The following is a 25,304-nucleotide window of genomic DNA, read 5'->3' as shown; positions in this document are numbered from 1 at the left end:
CTAACTTGCAACGCTAAGTTGCCGCAAGATAGCTAACTTGCAACGCTAAGTTGCCGCAAGATAGCTAACTTGCGACGCTAAGTTGCGGCAACTTAGCTAACTTGCAACGCTAAGTTGCGGCAACTTAGCTAACTTGCAACGCTAAGTTGCCGCAAGATAGCTAACTTGCGACGCTAAGTTGCGGCAACTTAGCTAACTTGCAACGCTAAGTTGCCGCAAGATAGCTAACTTGCGACGCAAGATAGCTATCTTGCGGCAACTTAGCGTCGCAAGATAGCTATCTTGCGGCAACTTAGCGTCGCAAGTTACCCGGTGCATTGTGGTTGTACATTCATTTTCGGCAACACATGTACATGTGGTCATACGATGGACTGTTTAATGGAATTTCGATACCCACACATTTTTGGCTTGTACGAAGACTTAAAAGAACAGCTGAAATGGTAGGCATTTGTTTGTAGTTTTTTAACTATTTTAATTTATTAGCTTTTTAAACTATTTACTTTTTATGCATATAGGGACGCCATCGTAAGAATGTTGATGTGGAACACCTAAGAGAATTTTTAACTCTGAGAATAAAACCCAGTGTGATTTGTCGCTTGCTTGACATTTCAAGACCAACACTGAAAAAAGTGATAAGTGAATCTAATCTGTCCATACCTACTTACAGGTATTGTTTTTTAAAACATAAGTAAGGTTACCCTTATGTGAAGGACTACTTATATCTATTTTTTTCCAGCTCAATTTCGGATCAAGAACTTGACACTACACTAAGAAATTTAAAAGAAAAACATCCCTCATCTGGTGAAGTGATGGTAAATGGACATCTTAAAGCACAGGGCATTTTCATTCAAAGAAAAAGGCTTCGGCAAAGTTTGCACAGAGTTGATGAAGAGGGAATAAGAGCGCGGCAACTGACTACAATTGCTAGAAGGAAATATTCTGTTCCCTGTCCGAATTACATTTGGCATATAGATGGTACCCACAAGTTGATTCGATGGAAGTTTGTGATTCATGCTGCAATTGATGGGTACAGCAGGTTAATTACATACTGTCACTGCGCTGACAATAATAGGTCAGGGACTGTATTGAATTTGTTTGAAGATGCTGTGGCAAAATTTGGCCTGCCACTAAAAGTAAGAAGTGATTATGGTGGTGAAAATGTTCAAGTCTGGAGGTATATGTATGAAAGAAGACTTAACAGTAAATGTGTGATTGCAGGAAGTTCAGTGCATAACCAACGAATTGAAAGACTTAACAGAGACATCAATTCACAAGTTGTAAATCGATTTCACAATGAATTTACATACCTTGAGGATTCAAACTTTTTGGATGTTACAAGTTTGATAGAGCTTTTTTGTGTTCATTTTGTATATAAAGATGTCATAAATAAAAGGCTGGCAGAGTTTGTAGAAGGTGCCAACCATCATTTACTCTCCACTGAGAACTATTATTCCCCTTTACAACTTTTTCACATGAACCGTCACCTATTGCAGCTTCAAGCCTTAAACCCATGTGATGAGATTGAAGTTGATGACATAACATATCCCAGTACTAACAATGTTGATGTGGATACTGATTGGTTACAGTTGCCAGAAGATGTGAAACAAAGCCTGAGTGAAGCAATAACCCAAGAAAGTGACAACATTGATAAATATAAATGTGCTGTTCGATTTGTCAACAACTATCTTGCAGAACAATAAATGCTGCTTTTTCTTTTCTGCTCATTTTTGTCACATGTGCTGATTTTTAATGCTTTTATTATGGCAATGTGAAAAGAAATAAATCGGATAATACTTTCAGCTTGGAACTGATACTGCAGCAGGTGGAATATGAGTGTGGCAAGCAATATGACAATAGGGACAGTGGCACATGAGGTGACAGTGTGTGGCATTGCAAGCAGAACAGTGAAGAGGTATATTATACATTTGTTTAAGGATACACAAATACTAATGCCATGATTTTTTACAGTGACTTTTAACAGCAATAAACTAAAAACCTGGTTATTCAAAAGGACATGAAATTCACAATGAAATATTGACACAACATCCAATTAAAATAAGTTGTGTAAATATGTTTTGTAGTGGATAAAAAAGGACAATCACTTACATGTAGCTAAAATAATCACAATCAAGAGGTAAAGCAACTTCATATAAAAATAAATGTAGCAGAATTTTAAAATTGCTTGGTCATGTACATTTTCATTGACACATATGAGATACAATATACGGTTCAGTACAATGGTATATTTTTTTTTCATGCTTTAAACTCGGCCAAACCCGGGTGAATTGCATATGCCAAATTCCATTTTACTTTTAAAAGCTTCATAATCATCATGCTGCAATGGAATGCTTAAAATATTGGAACATGTATTTGCAAGGGGAAAATGAGACAATTCAGTAAATTGAAGAGTAGGTGGTGGTGAAAATCCTAATGGGGGTATTTCATCTGCCCCAGTGGCAAAAATTAAGATACCTTGAAGCGAGCATTCAGAATCTTTTTCTGTAATGAAAAATATTTTAAGATAATACACACAACAATCAATATAACAAAATATTAGTCAAAGTACCTCCCACTTCATCTACAAAGTGTCTCCACCAGCTTAGCACCAGGTTTTCCCTATGTCTTTTGTTGCTTCCAGATTCAGATAATTTTGGGGAAAACATTGCTATAATTTTATTTCCTGAAAGCGGATCACTGCAGTCATTTGCAATAAAAAGCATTTTAAATGCATTTGGTGTATTTTTCATTTGCTCCAAGAGGCCAGTTTGGTTTAGGCCTAAACTAAACCTAAAAATAAACAAACCTTATTGAACTTGCAAATGACAATTTTGATTGTAACAAACCTGTGAAGTGGTTCTGACTTGCCTTCTGTGTAAAACTTCATTGCAGTCTTTATAATTTCATTTTTACCCGTTAAATTTGTGCAATGTGTGTGGCAACCAGCTAATTTCAAAAAGTTAAATGAATCCATCAAGCAATCATTCAGTTCATCAAGGGATATTGCATCATGTATCTGCATAAGCAAAACAAGTTAACTATGTAACAAATACACACATATATACAAACAGGAAATGATGAAAATTGCTTTACCTTCTGAAGCTGAGAAATATATTCACAACCAATATCAGTCATATCCGTTAGAGCCTCCATATAGTCCCTCGGGAGATTTAGAATTTGACTGTACAAAAGCTTAGAAAAACATTTTGGACCTGGGCCACCATGCAGTAGTGTGAGAGATATGAGAGTTCCGTAGATGTAATACAAATCTTTAGCAACAGCTAGATAAAAGAATACACATGAAAATGCTATGTTGTAAAAAATGTTTAAGTATTTAAAGTATTACCTATCGGATTGTGAGTAAGAAATCTTTTATTTTCTTTTCCTTCGAAAATTATACTGTTCGTGATTGCATGCATTACCAGGCGCAAAAATTCTCTAGTTGGACCTCCAGCATCCACTGCTCCTTCAAATTGGCCATTTTCATCACTGAACTCAACACTAATACTGGCCATTGGTTTAAAAAATTTGCGTTTGACAGTTCGCACAGCCCCATCTAATATGTTTGACCTAATAACATGAAACTTGTTGACAGCTGATTCATCAATTTGTTCTTGCAAAGTTTGTAGGCACTGTTCTGCGGTGACATTGTTTTCGGATTTCCTGCAATGTAAATATTCGTTGGTGGCAGTGTACATTATTGACAAAAATTAAAGGAAATATAAATACATATGTAACTGACTCTGATATGGATGGTTCTCCAAGCAAAGATTCTTGAATGGCCTGCTGGATGTCCCCATCACTGTCATCACTCGAACAATTAAATTCTTCATTGCAACTCGCAATGAGATTGACATACTCACTACAGAAAAAAGATTTAACTTGCAAATTTGTTATGTATTTCTGTATTTTTTCTACTTGTAAACTGAAGATTCTGCAGTGGTTTCAGAACATTCATTTGATGTATCTTCTAAAACATTGCCTTTTGAACTGTTGGAAGTATCATTGCATTCCTAAAGAATGAAGTTTAATATATTAGGTTAATGTACAAAAGAATAAATGGCAATTGTAAAACTAACATACCATGTCACAACGGTTAATTGCAATTTCCACAGTTTTGATTGCAAGATGATCCTTTGTGCAGATATATATTTTTTTAGTATTTAATGCAAGCACTGCTCTGGCATTCCACATAAAGTTATCATCCACTGCTGCTTTTGTCAGTAAATTAAGGCCTGGTTTGTGCACCAAGAAGTCAAAAGCAGAAAAATGTGAAAAGCATTCTCCAAAAGCGTTGATGATTGCTGTTTTCATTTCAGTCATGTTCCATGCATTGTTAATTTGCAAAACATGGTGCAAACCCATTGTTTTTAATTTGTTTTGGCATCTTGGTATAGCCATAAACCATTCACCATTCATTATTTGTATTGTTTGGGAAAACTCTTGAAGTGGTATGCACACCACAGTCCTTGAACCGTACCGTTGTTTTTGTTTATTTTTAAGAGATAGTTTACGACCTCCTTTGATTGCAGTTGGTGTGTATCTTTTTCCTGTGTATGAATTAAATGGACGGAAAACTTTCTTTCGCTCCTATTGAAACAGGCAAAAACCATGTATAATATTTTTTACATGTATCCAAATACAAATGTAAACATGCAAGCTTACAGGTTGAAATTCATCATCACTATCGGTTAGAGTGGAATGACTTGGTTCATTTTTGTCATTATCAAAAGTTGGATTCTGCCAATACATCACAAATATCATATAAAGCAAAGGCATTTTGGCGCAGGAACCCCAGGTATAAACAGATACAAACATGCTTAGCAATCTATAGCATGTGATTTTACATACATTATTTGTCTGCCTTGTCCCCTGGTGATGCACCTGTCCACTCCTGGAAGTTGATTGTCCAGTAAGAGTTCTACAAGTATTAGCACTAACGCGTCCGGTTTGTTGCCTTGATAGTGTAGTAACAACTGAAGTCAACTGATTTACAACTTCTTGCAAGTCTAATTGCACGTATTTATCGTTGGATTCCATCATACAATCCAAACCGCTATTATTATGTATTTATAGCAGAATACATACGCACTCAAGTGCAATGAAACGATATGAATGAGCAAAAGGATTAAACATCATATTTCGCGGGTATTACAACCACGTTGCTGGAACCAGTTTCAGTTTCCCACAATGCACCGGGTAACTTGCGACGCAAGATAGCTATCTTGCCGCAACTTAGTGTTGCAAGTTAGCTAAGTTGCGGCACTTTAGCGTCGCAAGTTAGCTAAGTTGCGGCAACTTAGCGTCGCAAGTTACCCGGTGCATTGTGGGAAATTCATATCTAAATGTATGGAGATGTCCCACAATGCACCGGGTAACTTGCGACGCAAGAAAGCTATCTTGCCGCAACTTAGCGTCGCAAGTTAGCTAAGTTGCGGCAACTTAGCGTCGCAAGTTAGCTATCTTGCCGCAACTTAGCGTTGCAAGTTAGCTAAGTTGCGGCAACTTAGCGTTGCAAGTTAGCTAAGTTGCGGCAACTTAGCGTCGCAAGTTAGCTAAGTTGCGGCAACTTAGCGTCGCAAGTTAGCTATCTTGCCGCAACTTAGCGTTGCAAGTTAGCTATCTTGCCGCAACTTAGCGTTGCAAGTTAGCTAACTTGCTGCAAGTTAGCTATGTTTCGTTGCAGGTTAGCTATCTTGCTGCAACTTAGCTATCTTGCGGCAACTTAATTTATTCGACAACGGCGCCCCATAGCTTCAGTCCACCTTTTTTAGTGAAACGGTGGTTGTAAATGTATTCCGATTTCGTTGCAATAAAATTTAACATATTTTTCGTTTTTTAATGGGTCCAAACCCAAAATGCGCTTGGCAAATTTCTTTAATATCACGTTACTATACTTTTTTGTGTGCTACTTCTCTTGTTTGAAAGCGTGGCAAATAAACCATTGATTAAATAACATCCCCATGTTTTAAGTGCTACATACCATTGCTGAATCGCATTTTCAGAAAAAAACTAACAGGTGCCTCAACAATTACGCGATTTAGACGACTGCACTTTCCTACTGGTTATTTTCTTCTCCAACTGAAAAAAATCTACTTTCCATCCAAACAACACAAGAATTCCGAACAAACTTATTTATTACTGATGAAAATTGAGTGATAATTTGAAAACTATGTGATGAACCGGGTGAAGTGACGCCACAACATAAATAATGACAGAAATTCTACGATTTCTATTTCTGCTTGAGTCCGTCCACCTCAGCTTCGATGCTCTCGCCTTTCTCCAGCTTCTTCTCGAGGTCAATCATGAACTCGACTCCATCGATCACCATCTGAACTAGCTCGACTTCTGAAAAGCCGAGACGGTCAGCGTTCGAAATATCGAAAGTTCCGTCGGTCGAGGCTGTGTCGACGCCGCCTGCGAAACAATAGTGACAAAATTAAAACCGGTTCCAATGTAAGCCAGTGGTTCTTAACCTGGGTTCGATCGAACCCCAGCGGTTCGGAAACGCTGATTTAGGGGGTAAACGGCAAACGTTTTAATCAAACTTTAGGAGTATATCGTCGCTAAAAATAGCAATCTTTATTTGCTGGATTACAAAACATTGGAAGGTTGCAACTAGGTTATATTTGACGTAACAAAGAACACTGTGCGTATTGTTCGTAAGCACCAAAACAACGATTTTTTTGTTGGCAGCAAAAACGTATGGTCAAAAGCACACAACGAGTTAGAAACCTAGGATGTAACTTGTTGGGGTTCGACCAAAGGCTGAAGAATATCGTAGGGGTTCGGCCGTTGTAAAAAGGTTAAGCACCACTGATTTAAATTCAAACCTCGGTTACAGACTGTCACCAACCGCTAAAGTTTTAGGAGCGAGATTTAGCGAGACGACATGTACGCCTGAATTTTTCCATCAACTAACCGGTTCCTCGTTTTTGCAAACGAAGCTTCTTCAAGATTTCGTCGAACTTCGGTTGTTGTGAGAGTTTTGGGATTTTAAGGTGAACTCCCGCACGAACCCCGGTTCCTAAATTGCTGGGGCAAGTCAAGATGTATCCGAGATGTGGGTTCCACATATATTCGTATCCACTCTCCTTCATGTGCTTCTCAACCTAAAACGCAATTATGACGTCAACAAACGTAACAACAATCAAAGCATCGTAACAATGGATAAAACTACTAACACAGGAACCCACAGGACGTAGGTTTACTAAATTCCGGTAAGTGGCGCACTCAAATATTTTAAATGCAATTCGTGTAAAAAATGCTGATGGTGGGCAGGAGCTTGGCCGAACGGTCTGGCGCGCCTGACCCATATGCAGACATAAAAAACCCTGATCGGGATTCGTCCCCGGGAGAGTCCTGGGTTCGAACCCCGTGAAAAAAAAAAAAAAAAAATGCTGATGGTTATGGTTGTTAGGATCAGTCTGAGGCTTCCAGTCTCACAGTTAATTTTAATGACTGCGCTCTTTACGCCCTCCATCGGTATTTAGCAAACCGTGTGTGCTGTGAGCTCCGGTGTTAGTAGCTCTACCATAACAATGAGCTTACAAGTTGCAATCCGGTGCACCAGCGTTTGAACACGGCGTTCATGTTCCCGCCCTTTTCCATCGAAATCACACGCAAGTGATCCTCTTCGTTGATCCACACGAGAAAGTTCTTCTTGTCGTTATGCCTGCAACAACAACAAGCATACTCGTTATACATCATCTATGACGTCATGCAAGGCTGTGTGACGTCACACTCACCAGATACCACGTGCGTCGGGCCAGTCACGTGCCATGCCAGATGCGAGGAGCAGTGGAGATACGGGTTTGTCGAAGAGGAAATGGTCTTCGATGAGTTGGTCTTGTTGTTTGTCGGTCATACCCTTCAGGGAGTAGTAATTTCCCTTCAACTCACCGTCCAACTTGGCTAGAGCTGTAACAGAAGGTTGGCGATATGAGCAGGGTTTAAACCTCTGTAATGTATAGTTTGCTCCACGGTGGTTGTGATTCTTACCTTCACATGAGATTTGTTCGACCTTGCGACGCTCTGCTCTGCTGCAATGCGGTGGAAGGCAAAGACCACGAATGCTGCGTCCGGTTCTGACACGTGATGACAACACGTATTTGGGGTCCAAGTTCTCACCGCCCTGGACAGAAAACGTACATAGTGTAAGAAGGACAAAGACGGGCTAAAGTTGTGCCAGTGAGAATTGCTCCTAGCATTGCGTGAGCTGTATATAAGCTATTGCTGCCAGGCATAACTCTTCTGGCAAATATGTTTGCACCGACGTTTCAACGTCCTATACAGGTCGCCTTCATCACAGTAAATAACACTGAATGCGAGTAGGCATTGTGTGAGCTGGTTTAAATACCTTCAAGTGGTCAGGGTCGATGTCGGTCTTGTGCATGTCACTTTTCTTGTAGCCATTGTGGCGAGCCTCAATCACTGGATCGAACAGATCAGCAAATGTCTCATAAGACTCCTCGTCTCCAGCAACGCATCCAACTGTCATGATGAATGGATGCCCTGTGACGAAACAAAACACATTGTGACGCACAACTCGTGGAGCGCTTGTCCTACTCGTTTTTTTGTTTGGTACAAATCTAGTTCAGCGAATACCAAACGATGTAACCACGTTCAAAAGCAATTCGAGATTACTTTAAAAGCACATAAAGTAGGACAAGTGTAGTGCGGGTATGTCTTGAAATGTTAAAACCTAACGAGCCTTACACCGCAATAAGTTAAAACTTCTTCAAAACTTTCCTAATCCTACCAAAGTTAAACAGTAAAATAACGCTGTCGTCTCAACAGACTTAGCACAAAATAGTGACAGCATGACCTGTCGGGGTAGAAGAACGACTTACAAAGCTAAAGCTCCTATGTTTGCTGTGAATTACTTACACAAAGCTTTCCTCAGTGTCGAGTTCTTATTAAGTGGGCAAGTGGCAGAACCAACACATGGGCTTTGCTGGATCTTTACTCTGGGTTGGCGCACAGAATGCGAGAAACTCTTAACCCTATGCAAACTCTTTCGCCTTGTGTTTGTTTTGTTTGTGTCTTCAGCTTTATCAGAGCGGGTGTGATTCTGAGGTTTCGTCACATTTTTGGTCGGACACACAGGCTTTTTATCAGAGCTTGCTTCTGTTGGTGGGTTTGCGGACTTTACGTTGCCAACATGCTGTGGTTTCTGACCCCTGGCCTGGCGAGGCAATCTATTTACTACACTGAACGAGTCGCAGAACTTAACTTGCTCGTCGAGGTTTGCCTCAGAGAACGAGCGAAAGTCAGATGCCGAAGAACGAAAGTTAAATTCGTTCGACGAAAAGTCCATAGCACCACCCTTGCTGTTGAAATACATGTCTGCCTTACTACTGATCCAAATGCATGCCAGTTTCAACTATGCTATACAGGCATTACACAGTTGCTTGCTTCACCCAGCGCTGCACAGGCGATATGAGACTCAGTGCCTCTGTCACAAAATGCCACAAATCTAATCCCTTAATCTCAACCGCGTTCAAAATTAAAATCGTTCTTATATCGTCGAAATGAAAGCAGAGCAGGGCAAGCTCAAGCGCGCACAAAAACGATCGATTGAAATTTAATCACAAACCTAAGAAGATAAAAATTGAACACGTCTGTCTCTATTCGGCTTTGCAACCAATTGCAAAATCTAGTCGACTTTTAAGAACGCCTATGTGGGGCTTTTAGTAAATTAACCTTGACGGTTGAAAACCCTGTTTAACATCGGAAATTGACAACAACATTATTGGCCTAACCAAAATGAAAAGCAGGTAATTAAGAATAGATTTTGCACGCAATTGAGATACTTACGTATCGTGGATGGGCCAAATCGAAAAAGCTAATTTCACTAAATAAGTTCATGTGCAGCTAAGTATTTCGCCGCAACTATTCGCCATTTAGTTACATCTTCGTTCCCATACCTGGGTTGTCGACACCTGTCTGTATAGCACCATCTAGCGCAAATCCATTGGGGGTGACTTTGTTCCGCAGTTTGTCAAACACATCCTTGGACAGAGCATGGGCCATGTGGTTGTTATGAGAACTCAGATCGGGATATTCTTCGTCACAACTGAACTTGCATTTGTTGGCATTCATTTTGCTGTGTTAAGTTACTTTTACGCACAAATACTTCACTGCTAACCTAATTATGGGCTAAAATCTTTCCTTCAAAACAAGCAAAACGCATTTTACAGCTCAACGTCTTGCAGGGTTTTAATGATAGTTGAGGTTTGACTTGTTTTTTTAACTCATTTTTTTTTACTTTCCGCTAGATAATCAGGCAAACCCTGTCTTGTGGTCGATACACAAAAATCAGTTGGCAATTAGTTTTTGGAAATCAATCTACGGACCCGAGTCAATTAACTGGTATGACCTCTGTGCCGCAACCAAGGTCAAATCCCCGTGGTCTTGTATCGAGTGGCAGGTGAAATAATCGAACATAGAAATCAATGTCTTTACTTAACACGTGGCCATATGTCCTATTGATCCGGATTAAACAAACGTGTTTGGCAGATTGTGTCTGTCGGTGACATTGTCGACATATTGTTGTGTTAAATAATAACATATTGTTACGTAATACTAGGAAACAAAATACCTAAACACATGGTGCAATCGACAGAAACATATCTGGACAATCATCTGCCAACCAAGTAACGAGACAAAATCATATCTAAATGCGTCCAACTCAGTGGTTCTCAAACTTTTTAGGCATGTGGTGAGTTAAAGAACTAAAACTCCTTCCTCGGTACCCTTCGCAGGTAAACATAACAAAAGCTTTTTAAAGAGTGTTTATTTTCAACTTTATTGTGGTGGGTTAGGATGCTTTTTATTATCAATAATAAAAACATGGGACTTTAAAACGTTGATATGCACACCAGTATTTCGTCATGAAGTCCTAAACACCAGGGACGGTTTGCACTTTACAATAGAGAGTATTTCGCGGCACACTTGGAAGTCTCTCACGGCACACAGTTTGAGAATCACTGCTCTAACTCGTCAAGTAATCAACAAAATAGCGCGTCTACTTGCTATTCAATTTACACTTTCTGTTTTCGCCTGGTTGTCTAAAATTTACAAAGGTGTTGAAATGTTATAACGTGCCCATAAAACAACTGTTCCAACAACACTCCTTTGCTTTGCTCTCGAAAACAGCAGTCTACACGAGAACATGAACCAGTTCAAATGTTTGACATCAAATAACCTTCGTCACAACCAGGCGCTAGTTAAAGAATTAAAACTATTTCGTACTTAACAAAACACACCATTTGCCGGAATGTTAGAAAAAACAAAGCATGTCGCTTTTTACGTCTATTGGGGCCGTTATTTTCACCATTAAACTTATGAACAGATCCGTATATAGTGCTACAAAACACCTAGTTTTTAAGCTGTTACAAAAGTATTTGAAATGTTTTTCGCAAACAAAAAGAGTAACAGATACAAAGCCGAAGACTTGCAGAAACTACTTCAAGAAATGCTCTGCCATGTTAAGTGGCTGTCGCATGGTTAGCAAGCATATTCCAGCTAAGATAAGAGACAACGAAAGCTGATAAGCAACTTTATGCGGTGACAAAAGTCCAAGAACTTTCCTTCAACTTTGCTAGACAGGATATTACCACAACGAAGATTCAAGGTCATGCAAAGTTACCTGGGTTGTCGACTCCGGTTTGAATAGCGTTGTCGATGGTAAACCCACTTGGGGTCTGCACGGCTCGCATTTTCTTGTAGATTTCCTTGGTAAGACAATGAGCCATATGATTGGCATGCTTCTCAAGATCGGGATATTCCTCCTCGGCAGTATAGCGGGCGGTGTTGTGGTTAGGCATCTTTGCAGTAGAAAGGTGTCGTCGAAACAAGAACGTCAATCTAAGAATTGCTTGGCAAATGCTGGAGCTCAATCCTCGGCAACTGGTATCAGTTTGAATGAGAAACTGCGGCGGAGCGCTCGTATTTATACCCCCACGTCACTCGCAATCTGTCGTCACTCTGACTGCTGCTGACACAGCCGGACAACACCAAGGCGATTAAAAGCGGTGTTCGATATTTTTGCACGAGTGTGACCCGATTTACATACTGGTAAATCATCAAGATGAAGTGGGAATAATGCAATGACATTTTAGCGACCAGAAAACAACCACATTTACCGTTCCATATCGAACAAAAGTTTTCGTAACATTGCAAACAAACCTTGACCAAAATCAGTAGCTTTGCAAACATTAAGGCAGCTTAAAATTTATCAACAAATACAACAGCAACCACAAAAACCAATCATAAAACAAGCTTTACTCGTCCATAAACTGCCATGATTTGCCACTACAAACAAAACCGTCATCACAGATCAACGAATTCGTTCAAATTGCCGCAAAACATTGCAACCTAATTCCTAACTTATGACAAAAACGAAACAATCAAATTTTTGTTTTTGCTCTTCCAATGCAATGTTTATGACGTATCACAACAAGTGTATGTTACATCACAAGAAAGAGTTTGTGAAGGTGGCAAATGCAAATTTGAAACAAAAATTGCTTTAATTAATTCAATAAGAGTTTAATGGCAAGTTTTAAACTGTTACATTGTGCGATTCATCGGCACCTTATCTCTAGTTATTCTTTCATCACGTACGCAAAGTTAATGATTACAGGATTCAAGGTTTAGGTGACTTGTCAAACACCAGGCCTCGTGTTATAAAGCAAACAGTTGATGCTTATGTCATTTGCCAAGGTGACCTCCAAAATCAATGCTATCAATGCTAGAGTGAACTACTTGTGCTAGGTTTAAGACTACTTTAAACGCTCTTTCTGACTGTTCACTGTCTGAGTTTCCTTGACGGCCATTCAACACATTCTACTTGAGTGTAATTTAAAACGAAAACCGGCAGGAACACGGGAGGCTAAAGATATTAAACAATAGACTTTTTCCAACAATACAAACCTGTACTGAAGCTCTGCGGGATAAGGTGACCTTCGTTTTGAAAAAGTAATGTTTCTGTGGCAATATAAAACGTTTATAAGCACAGTCGGTGCCGCTAAAAACACTTTAATGATTTTAATTTTTTTTTAAATACGCTAAATCGCAACCAACGAAATTCACAAAGTCTTGGAGATTATTTACTAATTTTTAACTCAATGACGTAACCATAATTAGACCTTTACTTCATATTTTGCTGATCGCGACAAAAAAGTAGTTTTTGAACAAAATTTTTATTCATACCATGCACAACAATTGTGCTCTAGACTACCTCAGACGCAGAAATTGTGAATTGTGTTAAGCAGACAGGGAAAATGTGCCCATACAAGTGCCACGTGTTGTATGCACAGAAAAACCGTAAATCGGTTCCATAATTTTTTCAAGAGTACGTGTTTTCAGCCCAGAGTGAAACCCACAAAGTTAGATATTATTATTATTATTTTTTCACGGGGTTCGAACCCAGGACTCTCCCGGGGACGAATCCCGATCAGGGTTTTTATTTCTGTACATGGGTCAGGCGCGCCAGACCGTTCGGCAAAATGCTTCGGCCCACAACGACATCTACTGGTATAAATTAGCAGTTTTTCTTTGTAATATTCTCCAGTGCTCTTTGCGCCACCTATCGAGATTAACTTCATATGATGCAAATTCGCATGTTATTAGATTTTATGTCGACAATAGCCCCTATTTTTCAAATAATGATTTTTGATGTTTACTTGTAACAACACAATGTCGCCGGTAGAGGCAGTCCCGAGCTCAATGTTAATGCCCAAAACCGGACCAACCTATAATACTGGACGTGGCAAACCATTATTTATTAGCATTTAAGAAGTTCCCCTGCACGAACCGATGCCGATTAATTGTAATTTTTATCATTGTTAGCCCCAACATTTTTGAATGGTTGTTTTTTGCAAATTTAAACAATCTTATCGTTTCCAGTTTATTTCACAACGTCATAATACGAATACAAAATGGCGTGTTGCAAGCACTGTGATGTCATAGAAAGTAGACAAAACGCTATTCACAATGTAACAGTCACGCAGAGGATTTCTGGCGTAAGTGCTTTGAACCAAATTTCACAAAAGAATAAAAATTTGAAACTGAATTGGGGGTCGTGGGTAAAAGTTGGGAAGAAAAACGGTTTTTGTTTGGTATAAAATATATATTTGAATTTTTTGATCAACAAGTAAATATCAAATCATCGGGCGAAAAAATACCAAACATGTTAGCCGGGTCATCTATTGCATAAAGCGACTAAACTTCAGTTTTAATATTCCAACTAAAAATACCAAACCCACAAATCTTCGTTTCCCAGCAAACAGAGGTTTAAGTTTTTTTTCAGCAACAGTTGCAATGTTTAAAAACATCTTCCTACATTTATCAGCGATTTTCAAAAATAAAACCATTGTATATTTGGCAAGTTAACTTTCCTAATTTTCAACAAAAAATCCTCTTTAAGACACTGATTAAGTGAAGATAGTGACGACACAACGCCGCTTTACACGTCGTCATAGGGACGTAGAACCATGAAACTGAGCATGTCGGAAAGCGACACTATTCCAATCACGTGATCTTCGCTGTCAACCACAACCAGTCGATGAACCTGAAACAAGAAATCGAAGGTCAGCAACCACGTGCTGCTGTTAAAAGCAGTCTTGAGGTCGCAGTTTCGAATCCCAACCTAACTTTGTTTTATTTCATGCTTGATTGTTGCTATTGTGTTGGATCTATTCATATGTTTTATCAGATATTAGGGATGAGCCGAGCCGAGCCGAGCCGAGCCGAGCCGAGCCGAGCCGAGCCGAGCCGAGCCGAGCCGAGCCGAGCCGGAGCACTCAGCCATGCACCGCTTATTTTGGTGCTCGGTACTCGGTCGAGCAGTTGCACAAACTGACCCGAGTGTTAATATTGCATATTCATGCCGTTCGACCATGCGTAACTAGTGTCCAAAATGGTATCCAAGAACAAAATTGAGTGTTTTGAGATGGGTTAAGTGGTGGAATAATGCGTACTTCTGGGGCCTGAACATCTTAGTACACCGCAGGTGATGTAAGAGGTTTTGGAAAAGCTACAAAACTATCGTGTGAAATTGAGATTGGTTGTGACGTCACAATGTACCAAACGTGCTTGGCCCAACAACGAGCATTAACGTGAGATGCTAGATCAGTGGTTTTCAAACTCGGTTTTCGGGGCCGCATGCGGCTCCCAACTGCTTATTTTGCGGCCCTTACCAGACCTCAGAAAACCACCAAACATTGCTATTTCAGCTTTTAAAGTCATAATCTTTAGTGATTTTCTCAAGGTTTCGTTTTTTTGCGGCTTAAAAAAAACTTAAAAACTTAAAAAAATACCATTTGGCTAGATGTTCGACCAAACACAACATTTTTAGTTTCGTCCCATCCCTATCAGGCACATTTGAAAAGTTTTTGTAACAATTTTCACAATTTGTGTAATACCTCTGCATCAACCACCCTCTTCACAATGGCACTCAACGTTTCAGACAAGTAACATCTCAACACCCCACCATCAGGGGAGCGCAGGGGCCGATGGGCCAATGCTTGCTTCACTGTGATGTCAAGGTTGTTGTACGACCGCTGAACTGCAAGGTTCTGTCAATTTAACGTGGATTGTTAAGTTTGAGTGAAATGTAAAATAGGATAAAAACCAAACAACTTACAATGACATCAAATTTGGCATAAATATCCACCACTTTGCCTGTAAACAATAAAAATAACTCATATATCTTACAACACAATTTATAAACGCCATAAAATAGTCCTCTTAACAGTTTGCATGAAATATTGTCAGCAAATTATCTATTTCAGCATATAACTTTTCAAAAAACTTTTAGTCAAACAAAAACACTATATATAAGCTGTTGCTGCCTGGCATAATATCAACTTTTTAGAGCTCCTCTGGTAATTGCATTTCAAAATATTTTCAAAAAAACCTAATATTTAAACCAACACATAAATAGTTACCATAATTGGTTCTTACCAACAGAATTTACAACAGGTAGAGCTGAAACCCTGTTTTGCACGAACAACCTGAGCGCTTCAATAATCAGTGTGTCCTCAGTGACAGTGCAGATTCTTGTGTAAGTTCCAATGCGGAGTTCAGATAAAGTTTTGCTCATAAATGCTGGTTTGGGAAGTTCATTTACCTGCCGTGAAAAAAGTAGAGTGATAAAACTGACTTGTGTTGCAAGATATGCCATTATCCTGATGAAGGTGTCTTATGTTGAAACGTTGATTATTTGTAATAAAAATTCAGAGCAATACTTGGTTATACATTATTGCTGGCAGCAATAGCTAAGTTCAATGGTGCAGTGAAATTTTAAATTGTTTGGAATAGAAAATAAAAACAATTTTTAGAGAAAGGTGAAAAATACAAACAAAACTTACAAAAAGATAAAGAAATTTAAGAATTCGTTTGTGTGTGAGAATATAAAGGGGATTCCCGGCGACTAGTTCCATGATCGGCAGCCGATGGATTTTGTTCTTCACAAGTTGACGAAGACCATCAAACAAACTAAAAACAAAATATGTCTGTCAAGATGTTCTGTTTCTCGTTATCAATAATACAATGTAAAGCACAAATATCAAAAAATATTGCTAGGCAAATACATGAAAGTATTTTAAGAAAAAGGTAAATGGCATCAAAAGCTTTTGTCAATATATGATTAAGTTACAAATTTGACAAATGTATTGGGTATATTAGGAAATTAAAGTTTTTTTTGTTTGCAGGAAACAATAGCAAAACCACAACCAAACAACTTTGAGTTTATTGTAAGTGTGCAATGAAACAGGTGATGCTTTCAGTAAAATCAGCTAATATTTAATGGTTTGTGCAACACCACATTTGATATATTGGTAAATTTGTCTGCTAATAAGCAAAATACTTTGATCATTTAATTTCAACTGTACATTATGATCGGACTGTTACAGATCGTTCCTACCTCGCATCAGGATCGATAGAAATAAGTTTTGTGCTGTGGGGTCCGTTCCTCCATGTTTCAATCAAATGCTCCTCCAGCCCGTGCATTTTAACAGTCGGCGATTTGTAGTAAGTATGAAGGATGTTGATGAAATCTGTGATCGTCAGCATTCCGATAAACTCCTGGCTCTCACTGTTCCACAAGGGGGCAGAACGGAGTCCTACATAGAAATATTAGTTTCAGTACAAACTCTCCAGGTTTACAGCCATTAACATACAAACAAATTTTTAGATTTTTTTCTAGCCTAAGCCTTGCAATATGGTGGTAAATGCTTGATTACCGGTAGATTTGGTATGGAGCCTTCAATGGGTTTGGCGTACTGTGATTTATATATGAGTGTGCCGTGATCGCTGGTCTGCATCAGTGCTTCAAAGCTGATCTCAATTTATGTTCAGCTTAAACAATTAGTACAAATGAAACATAGAAATCTCCTTACCATTTGCAACAAGGGCATAAAAAGCTTTTTTCACGGGTAGTTTGATGTCAAATACAACAAGTTTGGAGCTGGTTGGAATTAGATCGTAACATTTGTGTTCTTTCATGAAACAGCCGTAAACCCTTGAGCCATCCTCATCGGTTTCTACAAAACAAAGTGGGTTTTGTGAAAGCCTCAGCTAATAGATCATAAGCTGCAGACAGTGCACACTGTTTTTGAACTACTAGGTGAGGCATGGTTTTTAACCTGTTGCTCCCAACAAACTGAAATGCCGTTGAATGGCTACAGTAGCTAATGTGGCCGATCTGTCGTCACCAGCTGCACTGATGAGAACTTTTAGGTCAAAATAATGTGCACTGCCTGCAGCTTAAAGTGGGTTTTGTTAATAAATAAACAAAACGAATTAAACACATAATGTCAAACCTGATCCGTCGAGGCTCAGTCGGTCAATCATTATTTCATCGTCGTTGGTTGACATGTTCTGAAAACATATAAACACATAATAATATCACCAAAAAGTATAACCAATATCAGTTTTTTTCGTCAATCTGATGAGTTGTTTTCAAATACACTGTAAAACAGTGATTTTTAACCGCTGCATTTAGGGCTGCATTTTTTGCGACTTCCACCAGACCTAAAAAACCCAACAGAGATGGCTATTTTAGCTTTCAAGGTAATAAATCTTTAGTGATTTTCTGAGGGTCGTGTTTATGCGGCTCCCTACACACTTAAAAAACTAGCATTTGGCACCTAATAAAAAAGTTTGAGAACCACTGCTGTAAAAGAATACAACTTTTGGCTAAAAGTTGCACAAAATTTGTTTTTAGATTGCCTTAAAATTCTTCTTGTTAGAATCCTTCAATTTAATCCAAACTTTCTTCATGGTTTTACTCTGATAAGCATCTCAACACCAACTTATACTCAGTTTAGGTTTAACTGCTGGTCTATGGCAGAAAACCTCAACTGCAGCTCAAATATATTTCCGCATGTGAGAAGCACTGAGCTGTTATTGTGCTGGTAATTATTGAACATCGCGATATGAGTGAGTGTCATTAATCACTTGTCATACTTTGTTTGCTGCCTTTACACTTCCTCAATAAAATTCATGCAATGCCTTCACAACATACACCGACAAATTTATAATGCACTAGTTGGTACATTTGCTGGAAAACTGAGCAGCTCAAAATAATGAAAATCCTTCATAGATTTAGTTGTCTGTAAATTTAATTTTCTATCCAACAGCCAATTTCGATTACCCCATGGGAATTTAAATATCCCAAAGGTATTGAAAAATCAAACGCTGCATAATAAATATTGGATTTTTAAAACCAAAAAACATTAAGTGTTTGAAATATTCTTGTGTTTTTTAATCAGTCTTGTGGTATAATACATGTACATGTACTTGGACAACTTGGGACTGAATCTAATAAAACATGTAAAGTAACTGTTTTGCGAACTGCAATAGGCTCATCAAAAATCAAAACTTTTTGGCATAATTGATCAAGTGTTACCATATAAAAAGCGGACTGGGCAAAAACTGAATTTCAGTTCATATTTTAAGAAACACATTAAACATTTTCTTATTAATGAAATCTCCTTTCAAGTAAAGCAACTGCGACGATTCAGGGTTAAATAAAACCAGGAAATTTTGTTGTGGTAATTTAAAGAGTTCAGATTCGCTTTCTTCGTCAAAATATTTTTTGCAACACACCGTAAAAACGTTAATTAAGTGCAGGAAGAGCCACATATTTGTCGATATATTATGCCTGGTAGAAACAGATTATTTATTAATAAACTTACTTCAGTATCTTGCGTCAGATCGAGCAGTTCATCAGATCTTCCTAACCTTGAAATGAAGTTGCGGTCGTGTCTGCTTGCAACGAGAACTGGATCAGTCGCAGCGTGGCTCAGCGAAGCGGGAGATGTCTGAGTTCGAGACAGGTAACTCTCTGATTGTGATGAGTCCTCTGAATTTATCATCGCAACTTTTTCTTCAACTGAATCATAAAGTATTAAAAAAACTGTAGTTTTCAATCAGCTAGAATTGCTGGGAATATCCGTATAATGTATATGCAGCAACACACTCATTTATACATGACAGTGTCTGCAAACAGCATTTTACAGAATCAATGTTTTTAAGGATTGTTCGCAAAAACTGCAGTTTGCAATCAGCTATAATTGCTGGAATTATCCAAATAATGTTTATGCTGCAACATTTAAAAAGTATAATTTGTAACTAGTGTTTATGCAAACTAAAACCCTAACCCTAACCCTGATTTAACTTTTAAAACTTTTTAGTACCAAGTATTGAAACAATATACATTTATAAACCAAGTTTTTATGCCCCTATTTTATATGTTTACAAAAAAACAAGACAAGTTAATTGCCTCAATAAGCCATAGCATTTTCTATTATACCAACCATTTAACAAAAACAAATTTGAAGAAGTGACAATGCAATAAAATTGACTTGACATATATTACAAAAACACAACTTACGATGAGTTTTTAGCGGCCTGGCAGTAAGTTGAATTGACCGTCTGGTTCTGAAATAACAACATCACATAACAAAACTGAAAGAACAAAATTATTTTGATACAAACCTTGTAACAACTCGCGGGGGCTTCTCCAAACTTTTCCCACTGTAATAATCATAAATTGATGACCTTCTTCTCGTAGACGGCTGAGCACCAAAACCTACAAACACATGTAATATAATATATGTAGGAATGTCAAGTGAAAACAATCAAGTTTTAAATAAATAGATGCAAAAAGGTACATAAGACACAGACTTAAATAGTAGCTTTAATAAAAACCAATGATATTTTCACTGATGATGACAATTGTTTTTGTCTAAACGTCTGTTTATTAAAATGAAGGTGTTTTATCTACAACGCTGGCAGTTTGGTTTTTATTAAATATCTTTTTAATAAAAGCAAAATTCAAAACAATACTTTAAAATAAAATTTGTTTAAAATACCTTGAACATAAGTAGATATTTTATTACTTGACGAATTGTGCGAGGAAATGCAATTATGGTCAGCGACCTGACACGCGCCAAATGCACATTTATCACAAATACATTGACACTGTGTGCTGGTCGGCTGATACGTTTGAACGCGATAACTATCTGACATCGGGACAGTTTCTGGTGACTTAACTTGCGACTTACAGCACTTAAGCAACTTAGGGAAAACCATAGTAACTGCAGCTACACATGTCAGTTGTGACACAGAACAGACACCTTACATTGATATATACATGTTGATGTTATAATTAGTCTCCGAGCACTACAACTATGTTCTGTTGCTCAGATACAATGTGTCAAGTGGAGTTAGGGACTTATCTTTTTTGTTTGTGAACAACTGGGCAAAATTTTAATCACACAGGCCATTTTTAGATCTGCAACAACACTTTACAAGTCACACAAACAAGTTAAAAACTGACAATGTAAATTTACTTACCAGTATATGAAAGCCAATTTGCACCAAGTATATATTGCCTAGAATTCCCTAGAAATCCTTAACAAACCTGTTCAAGAAAAAATGTTATTTCTAATGTATTTAATGCACAAAATACTAAATTGCAGTGGTACTTAACCAGACTAGCACATTTGTAACCCATATAAAAGCCAGCTCACCACAAACAACTTTGCAGCACCGCATACCGCAATCCATACGAACAATGTTTGCCAATGAAATGATTGACAACATGTCAGTTAATGATTGATAGCTTATTGGGCAGTTTTTCATTCAGTGCAACCATGGCTACAAAAAACTTCAATGTGGTTTTTACTTGTTTTTTTAAAAAAACATCAAAGTCTATTTCTAACGTAATCATAAACATAACTGCCAAACTACTGGTGTATATAGAATACATCACGCACATTTTTCAACAATCTCTGTTGTCATCACCAGTACTTTGGCAGTTATGATTGTGATTAAATTACTTTTTAAGTCCGTGTATAGTGTTCCTAACTGTTTTTAACTTTTCTCAAAAAATAGTTTAACAGTGTTGTTGTATAAAGTTTCTGCTAACAATTCTTTGTCCTCATTCCTTGCTGCAGCCATAACTTCTAAAACTTGCACAATGTGACAAGGTTCATTCCGTGATTTCACACAACAACCTTTCTCCCACTTCTTCTTAGTTGGAAAAGTAGTTTGTATGTTTTTGTGGCCGAAATGAGTGGGTCGAATGTCACACCACGGACAATCAGTTTCAATCATTAAACGATCGCTTGGAATAGATTTCATTGCTTCAATGTTTTCTTCGGTTTTAAGTGAGCAACCATTGATGCCGATGTACAAATCCATTGACAGTAAAGTTTCAGCTTCCTGGCGTGTGCCTGTGAATGAATGTACAACGCCACCACGAATACTTTGCCTGTGTCGTCTCATAATGTCAGCAAAGTCGGAATGTGAATTCCGGCAATGTAAAAACATCGGCAAATCATTCTGCTTGGCCAGTTCGAACTGAACCTCAAAAAACTTCAACTGAACTTCTTTGCTGCAGAAATGAAGTCGATCGTAGTCCAATCCACACTCACCGACTGCTACAACTTTCTTGTTTGTTGCAATTAATTCTTGCAAGTCATTGAAATACTTCGTTTGGTTTTGACTGAATTCATCACATCTGGTTGGATGGCAACCCACTGTGGAATAAAGTTGATCATACTGACTGCAGAGTTTAATTGCTTCTGTAGATTCCAACAGTGATCCACCGGTGACAATCATTCGATCCATTCCAATATTTTCAGCTCTTTGTAACACATCTGAGAAGTCACTTTCATGTTTTGTTTTTCCGTGATAAACTCCACGAAACACTGGGTCAGTTAAATTAACACCAATGTCAATGAACTTCATCTTAGACATTTTTCTCAACAAGAAACCAGTGATTCTCATTAACAATTAACTTGTTTCCTTTATCAACAAAATACCCTGGATAAAATGTTTTTTTTTTTTATTGTCAACTTGTAATTTTACCTTAAAGCAGTGGCTCTCAAACTTTTTTTTGATGCGACACCTCTGGAAAAGTTTTCTGGACTTGCGACGCACCAGCAAATAAAAGTTAATGAGGAAACTTTTTATTTAAGTTGTGTTTATTGATACAACAACAAAAAGCCACGAAACAAAAATTCTGCGACGCCCTTGGAAAATTCAAACGACGCACCAGGGCGTCGCGCCGCACAGTTTGAGAACTACTGCCTTAAAGTATTAGCACTGTCGGTTTAATTTTATTTTTGTGCATGTCCATATTTATGTTCTATGTTTTTGCAAATTTTTGCAAAAATTTAAAATAAATGCAACTAAACAATGATTTATTTGTTTTAACTAAAATGTATAAACGTAATGTAATGCATCTCAATTTTGCTAGAAAAGTGACCCCATTAAACATTTTTGCAGGTATTGTGGAGTTTTAAGGTCGATTTCTTTCATACAAATTACAAACCTGTGACTAACATTGTGACTTGAATCGTTTTAACATGAAAAATGGTAATTGACCAAAACTTCGTCCTTTCGCATGGAAATACCCTGCTTAACCATGCATAACAAAGTGCAGTCATGCATGGCAGTATTACTTGCGCAATGAAGCAAAACAATTTTATTTTATAAGGGTAATATTTTTTGAAAAAAATAAAATATTTTTTGGGCAGGACAGCAAATCAGTGCGATATCAGCAAAAAGTATTATATCCTTAGGTCAAAATGTGGCGAAAATAAACAATAAATCGAAAATGCCCTACTGACATAATAAACTCAAATTTGGCTGTTTTACGGAGGAAAATCGTAAAACAGCATGCTTAACGGCAAGGATGGCAGTACGGTACGGTACGTATTGCATTGACCGTACCACGTACCTCGTTACGAAGAGCGTACCGTACCAAATGTCAAAAATCAAAATAACAACTTTTGTAATAGATCAAAACCATCAACAGCATGGCTTAACCTGACGATCACTGTTAGCCTTTTAATTATAATACATTAAAACCAATGGACTATAAATCCTTAGTAAAACAGAATCAGTCGGTTTAAAACAGGAATATATATTTCACCTATGTTAGGGTTGCCATATTTTATGAAACACAATCCCTGACAAAATTTATCTCGGTCGCGTGAACCCAGTTTTTCTTAAACTTTAAGTCCAAATGTGTTGACGTAAGTCTGAGTGTGTATTTCAAAAAAACGAAAGTTGATTACAGGATTTTAGCTAGTTATGCAAAATTGCGCATAACAATGATCCAAATCTGACCTCACAGACAGGACAAAAAACATTACAATTGTGCGCGAACAATTGCATTTTTGTTAGTTGTCATGCAATAAAGCCTATTGTTTAACATTGGAGACGGTCGATTCTCACTTGAACTTTGATTTCAACTTATCCAGTTGCACAAACTGACGCCAAATAAGGATATAGAATTACTTCCACCTTTTCGAGGTCCCCGTAAAATGCCCCAAAGGACCGCGGACCCCAGTCTGAGAACCGCTACGTTGACCATTTTTGCGATCCAAACACTTCATTCCGGAATAAAATAGAATATTGGGAAGTCACACGGACAGCGATACGAGAAAACGTTACATACGATACTCTGATCCTTGTCAATTAACTTTCTGCGCACGCTTCTGTTTAGTTAAGTTTTTTTTTAACCAAAAAAATTAAACGATGGGAGTCACAAAGACCTTTTCAAATTTGAAGAAAAATGCCACTGTAAAAATGTTCCACTGTAAAAATGACTTTTAGTTGTTTGTTAGTTCCCTGCATAATAGGTACACAGTTAAATAAAATTTTCCACGTTCTCATGTAGCTTCGAATGCTGTGTTTTCTTGAGACGCGGATTTTTATTTGTGTATTTAAAGCATATTGTTAAACATCTAGTAACAAACAGGTATTGTTACGCGCGCACACACATCAAACAGTAACAGGTACGTTAACCTGCGCGCCGCCAGTTTACCTCTTATCGTTTCATGGTATAGACGCGGTTGTAGCTATCTACTACAAACTTTCTCCGTTGGTACATTAATTTTATAATATATACATATAATTTTTCTTGAATTCCGGACTTTTAGGTACATTTTGACATTTCTCCCTGACGCAGATTTAAACACTAAATTCCCTGACATGTCAGTGAAAATCCGGACGAATGGCAACCCTAACCTATGTGGCATCATCAGTTCCTGTAATCGAAATAAAAATCGATAAAAATGAGTGCTAAAACAAACACGCTAAAATGAATAAAATAAACTCAAAGCAGTAAAACAGTATAACAAAGAAACACAGGGGATGCTGTTACTAATTGCCAACTTATTCATTTTAGCGTGTTTGTTTTAGCACTCATTATGGGTCCCCTTCCCTGAAGGGGACACATATTGATTTTACTCAAAATGTTTTTGTTTTTTTTCTTTGTTTTTCTTTCATTTTTCTTCACCCCAAAGTTTGTCCGACTCGTTTTTCCATCAAATGTTTGATGAATTTGGATGAAATTTACACAGATGGTAGATGTAGTTATGTAGATGTGCATCCCACTTTGTTTTTGTTGATAACCCCCAGTATTTACCCCGCTAGCCTCCTAAAATGGGTATTTTCCCCCGAAGTTTGTCTGACTCGTTTTGCCATCAAATGCTTGATGGATGTGGCTGAAACTTATACAGATGGTAGATGTAGTTATGTAGATGTGCATCCCACTTTGTTTTTGTTGATAACCCCAGTATTCACCCCGCTAGCCCCCTAAAATGGGTATTTTCCCCCGAAGTTTGTCTGACTCGTTTTTCCATCAAATGTTTGATGGATTCGGCTGAAATTTACACAGATGGTAGATGTAGTTATGTAGATGTGCATCCCACTTTGTTTTTGTTGATAACCCCAGTATTTACCCCGCTAGCCCCCTAAACTGTTTTTTCCCCGAAGTT

At 38.0% G+C, this 25,304-nt stretch overlaps 5 protein-coding genes across 9 annotated transcripts; 1 reads left to right on the top strand and 4 right to left on the bottom strand.

The window, feature by feature from the left end:
• Positions 1-234: 234 nt before the first annotated feature.
• Positions 235-1,799, top strand: LOC145223269 (uncharacterized). Its single transcript, XM_080089666.1, has 3 exons — positions 235-440; positions 516-667; positions 737-1,799. The coding sequence occupies exons 1-3, from the start codon at positions 348-350 to the stop codon at positions 1,698-1,700; spliced, it is 1,209 nt and encodes a 402-aa protein (XP_079945792.1). The 5' UTR covers positions 235-347; the 3' UTR covers positions 1,701-1,799.
• LOC145223233 (uncharacterized) lies at positions 1,741-5,261 on the bottom strand. Its single transcript, XM_080089618.1, has 10 exons — positions 4,849-5,261; positions 4,663-4,737; positions 4,081-4,587; positions 3,916-4,010; positions 3,740-3,859; positions 3,344-3,660; positions 3,091-3,278; positions 2,844-3,013; positions 2,567-2,787; positions 1,741-2,499 (listed from the first exon to the last, which is right to left on the bottom strand). The coding sequence occupies exons 1-10, from the start codon at positions 5,038-5,040 to the stop codon at positions 2,261-2,263; spliced, it is 2,124 nt and encodes a 707-aa protein (XP_079945744.1). The 5' UTR covers positions 5,041-5,261; the 3' UTR covers positions 1,741-2,260.
• An 855-nt stretch (positions 5,262-6,116) lies between these two features.
• LOC145223242 (creatine kinase, testis isozyme-like) lies at positions 6,117-11,935 on the bottom strand. Of its 4 annotated transcripts, none has more exons than XM_080089646.1 (7): positions 11,651-11,934; positions 8,357-8,511; positions 7,999-8,131; positions 7,746-7,917; positions 7,549-7,672; positions 6,920-7,109; positions 6,117-6,414 (listed from the first exon to the last, which is right to left on the bottom strand). In XM_080089646.1, the coding sequence occupies exons 1-7, from the start codon at positions 11,826-11,828 to the stop codon at positions 6,230-6,232; spliced, it is 1,137 nt and encodes a 378-aa protein (XP_079945772.1). In that variant the 5' UTR covers positions 11,829-11,934; the 3' UTR covers positions 6,117-6,229. The 4 variants fall into 4 exon arrangements, with proteins under 4 accessions (XP_079945772.1, XP_079945780.1, XP_079945759.1 ...); XM_080089654.1 differs by lacking the exon at positions 11,651-11,934 and adding an exon at positions 9,927-11,314; XM_080089633.1 differs by lacking the exon at positions 11,651-11,934 and adding an exon at positions 8,887-9,566.
• Positions 11,936-13,895: 1,960 nt separating this feature from the next.
• Positions 13,896-20,943, bottom strand: LOC145209543 (5'-AMP-activated protein kinase subunit gamma-1-like). Of its 2 annotated transcripts, none has more exons than XM_080079853.1 (12): positions 20,866-20,943; positions 20,005-20,098; positions 19,886-19,947; positions 19,203-19,399; positions 17,826-17,883; positions 17,403-17,546; positions 16,928-17,126; positions 16,374-16,500; positions 15,967-16,132; positions 15,647-15,684; positions 15,426-15,578; positions 13,896-14,572 (listed from the first exon to the last, which is right to left on the bottom strand). In XM_080079853.1, exons 4-12 carry the CDS (start codon positions 19,380-19,382, stop codon positions 14,468-14,470), a joined length of 1,170 nt encoding a protein of 389 aa, XP_079935979.1. In that variant the 5' UTR covers positions 19,383-19,399; positions 19,886-19,947; positions 20,005-20,098; positions 20,866-20,943; the 3' UTR covers positions 13,896-14,467. The 2 variants fall into 2 exon arrangements, with proteins under 2 accessions (XP_079935979.1, XP_079935978.1); XM_080079852.1 differs by having other exon boundaries at positions 19,901-19,947.
• On the bottom strand, positions 20,933-22,869 carry LOC145209544 (deoxyribonuclease TATDN1-like). Its single transcript, XM_080079854.1, has one exon. It carries the CDS (start codon positions 22,300-22,302, stop codon positions 21,385-21,387), a length of 918 nt encoding a protein of 305 aa, XP_079935980.1. The 5' UTR covers positions 22,303-22,869; the 3' UTR covers positions 20,933-21,384.
• Between the last annotated feature and the right edge of the window lie 2,435 nt (positions 22,870-25,304).

Source organism: Phallusia mammillata, chromosome 1 (genome assembly GCF_965637545.1).
Source record: "Phallusia mammillata chromosome 1, kaPhaMamm4.hap1.1, whole genome shotgun sequence".
In the NCBI taxonomy this organism is placed as follows: Eukaryota; Metazoa; Chordata; class Ascidiacea; order Phlebobranchia; family Ascidiidae; genus Phallusia; species Phallusia mammillata.
This window is presented reverse-complemented; position numbering and strand designations above follow the sequence as displayed.

Excerpts from the sequence above, each read along its gene's own strand:
- LOC145223269 (XM_080089666.1), top strand. The coding sequence starts at position 348 with ATGTACATGTGGTCATACGATGGACTGTTTAATGGAATTTCGATACCC. Across the intron at positions 441-515 it reads TTAAAAGAACAGCTGAAATG|GGACGCCATCGTAAGAATGT; the intron begins GTAGGCATTTGT and ends TTATGCATATAG. Across the intron at positions 668-736 it reads CTGTCCATACCTACTTACAG|CTCAATTTCGGATCAAGAAC; the intron begins GTATTGTTTTTT and ends ATTTTTTTCCAG.
- LOC145223233 (XM_080089618.1), bottom strand. The coding sequence starts at position 5,040 with ATGATGGAATCCAACGATAAATACGTGCAATTAGACTTGCAAGAAGTT. Across the intron at positions 4,011-4,080 it reads CAATTAACCGTTGTGACATG|GAATGCAATGATACTTCCAA; the intron begins GTATGTTAGTTT and ends TTCATTCTTTAG. Across the intron at positions 3,014-3,090 it reads ATATTTCTCAGCTTCAGAAG|ATACATGATGCAATATCCCT; the intron begins GTAAAGCAATTT and ends TTGCTTATGCAG.
- LOC145223242 (XM_080089633.1), bottom strand. The coding sequence starts at position 9,343 with ATGTATTTCAACAGCAAGGGTGGTGCTATGGACTTTTCGTCGAACGAA. Across the intron at positions 7,918-7,998 it reads CGAACAAATCTCATGTGAAG|CTCTAGCCAAGTTGGACGGT; the intron begins GTAAGAATCACA and ends CTTCTGTTACAG. Across the intron at positions 7,110-7,548 it reads GGTGCACCGGATTGCAACTT|GTTGAGAAGCACATGAAGGA; the intron begins GTAAGCTCATTG and ends ATTGCGTTTTAG.
- LOC145209543 (XM_080079853.1), bottom strand. The coding sequence starts at position 19,382 with ATGATAAATTCAGAGGACTCATCACAATCAGAGAGTTACCTGTCTCGA. Across the intron at positions 17,884-19,202 it reads ATCTGACGCAAGATACTGAA|AACATGTCAACCAACGACGA; the intron begins GTAAGTTTATTA and ends ATATGTTTTCAG. Across the intron at positions 14,573-15,425 it reads AGAGGGTGGTTGATGCAGAG|GTTCATCGACTGGTTGTGGT; the intron begins GTATTACACAAA and ends TTCTTGTTTCAG.
- LOC145209544 (XM_080079854.1), bottom strand. The coding sequence starts at position 22,302 with ATGAGAATCACTGGTTTCTTGTTGAGAAAAATGTCTAAGATGAAGTTC.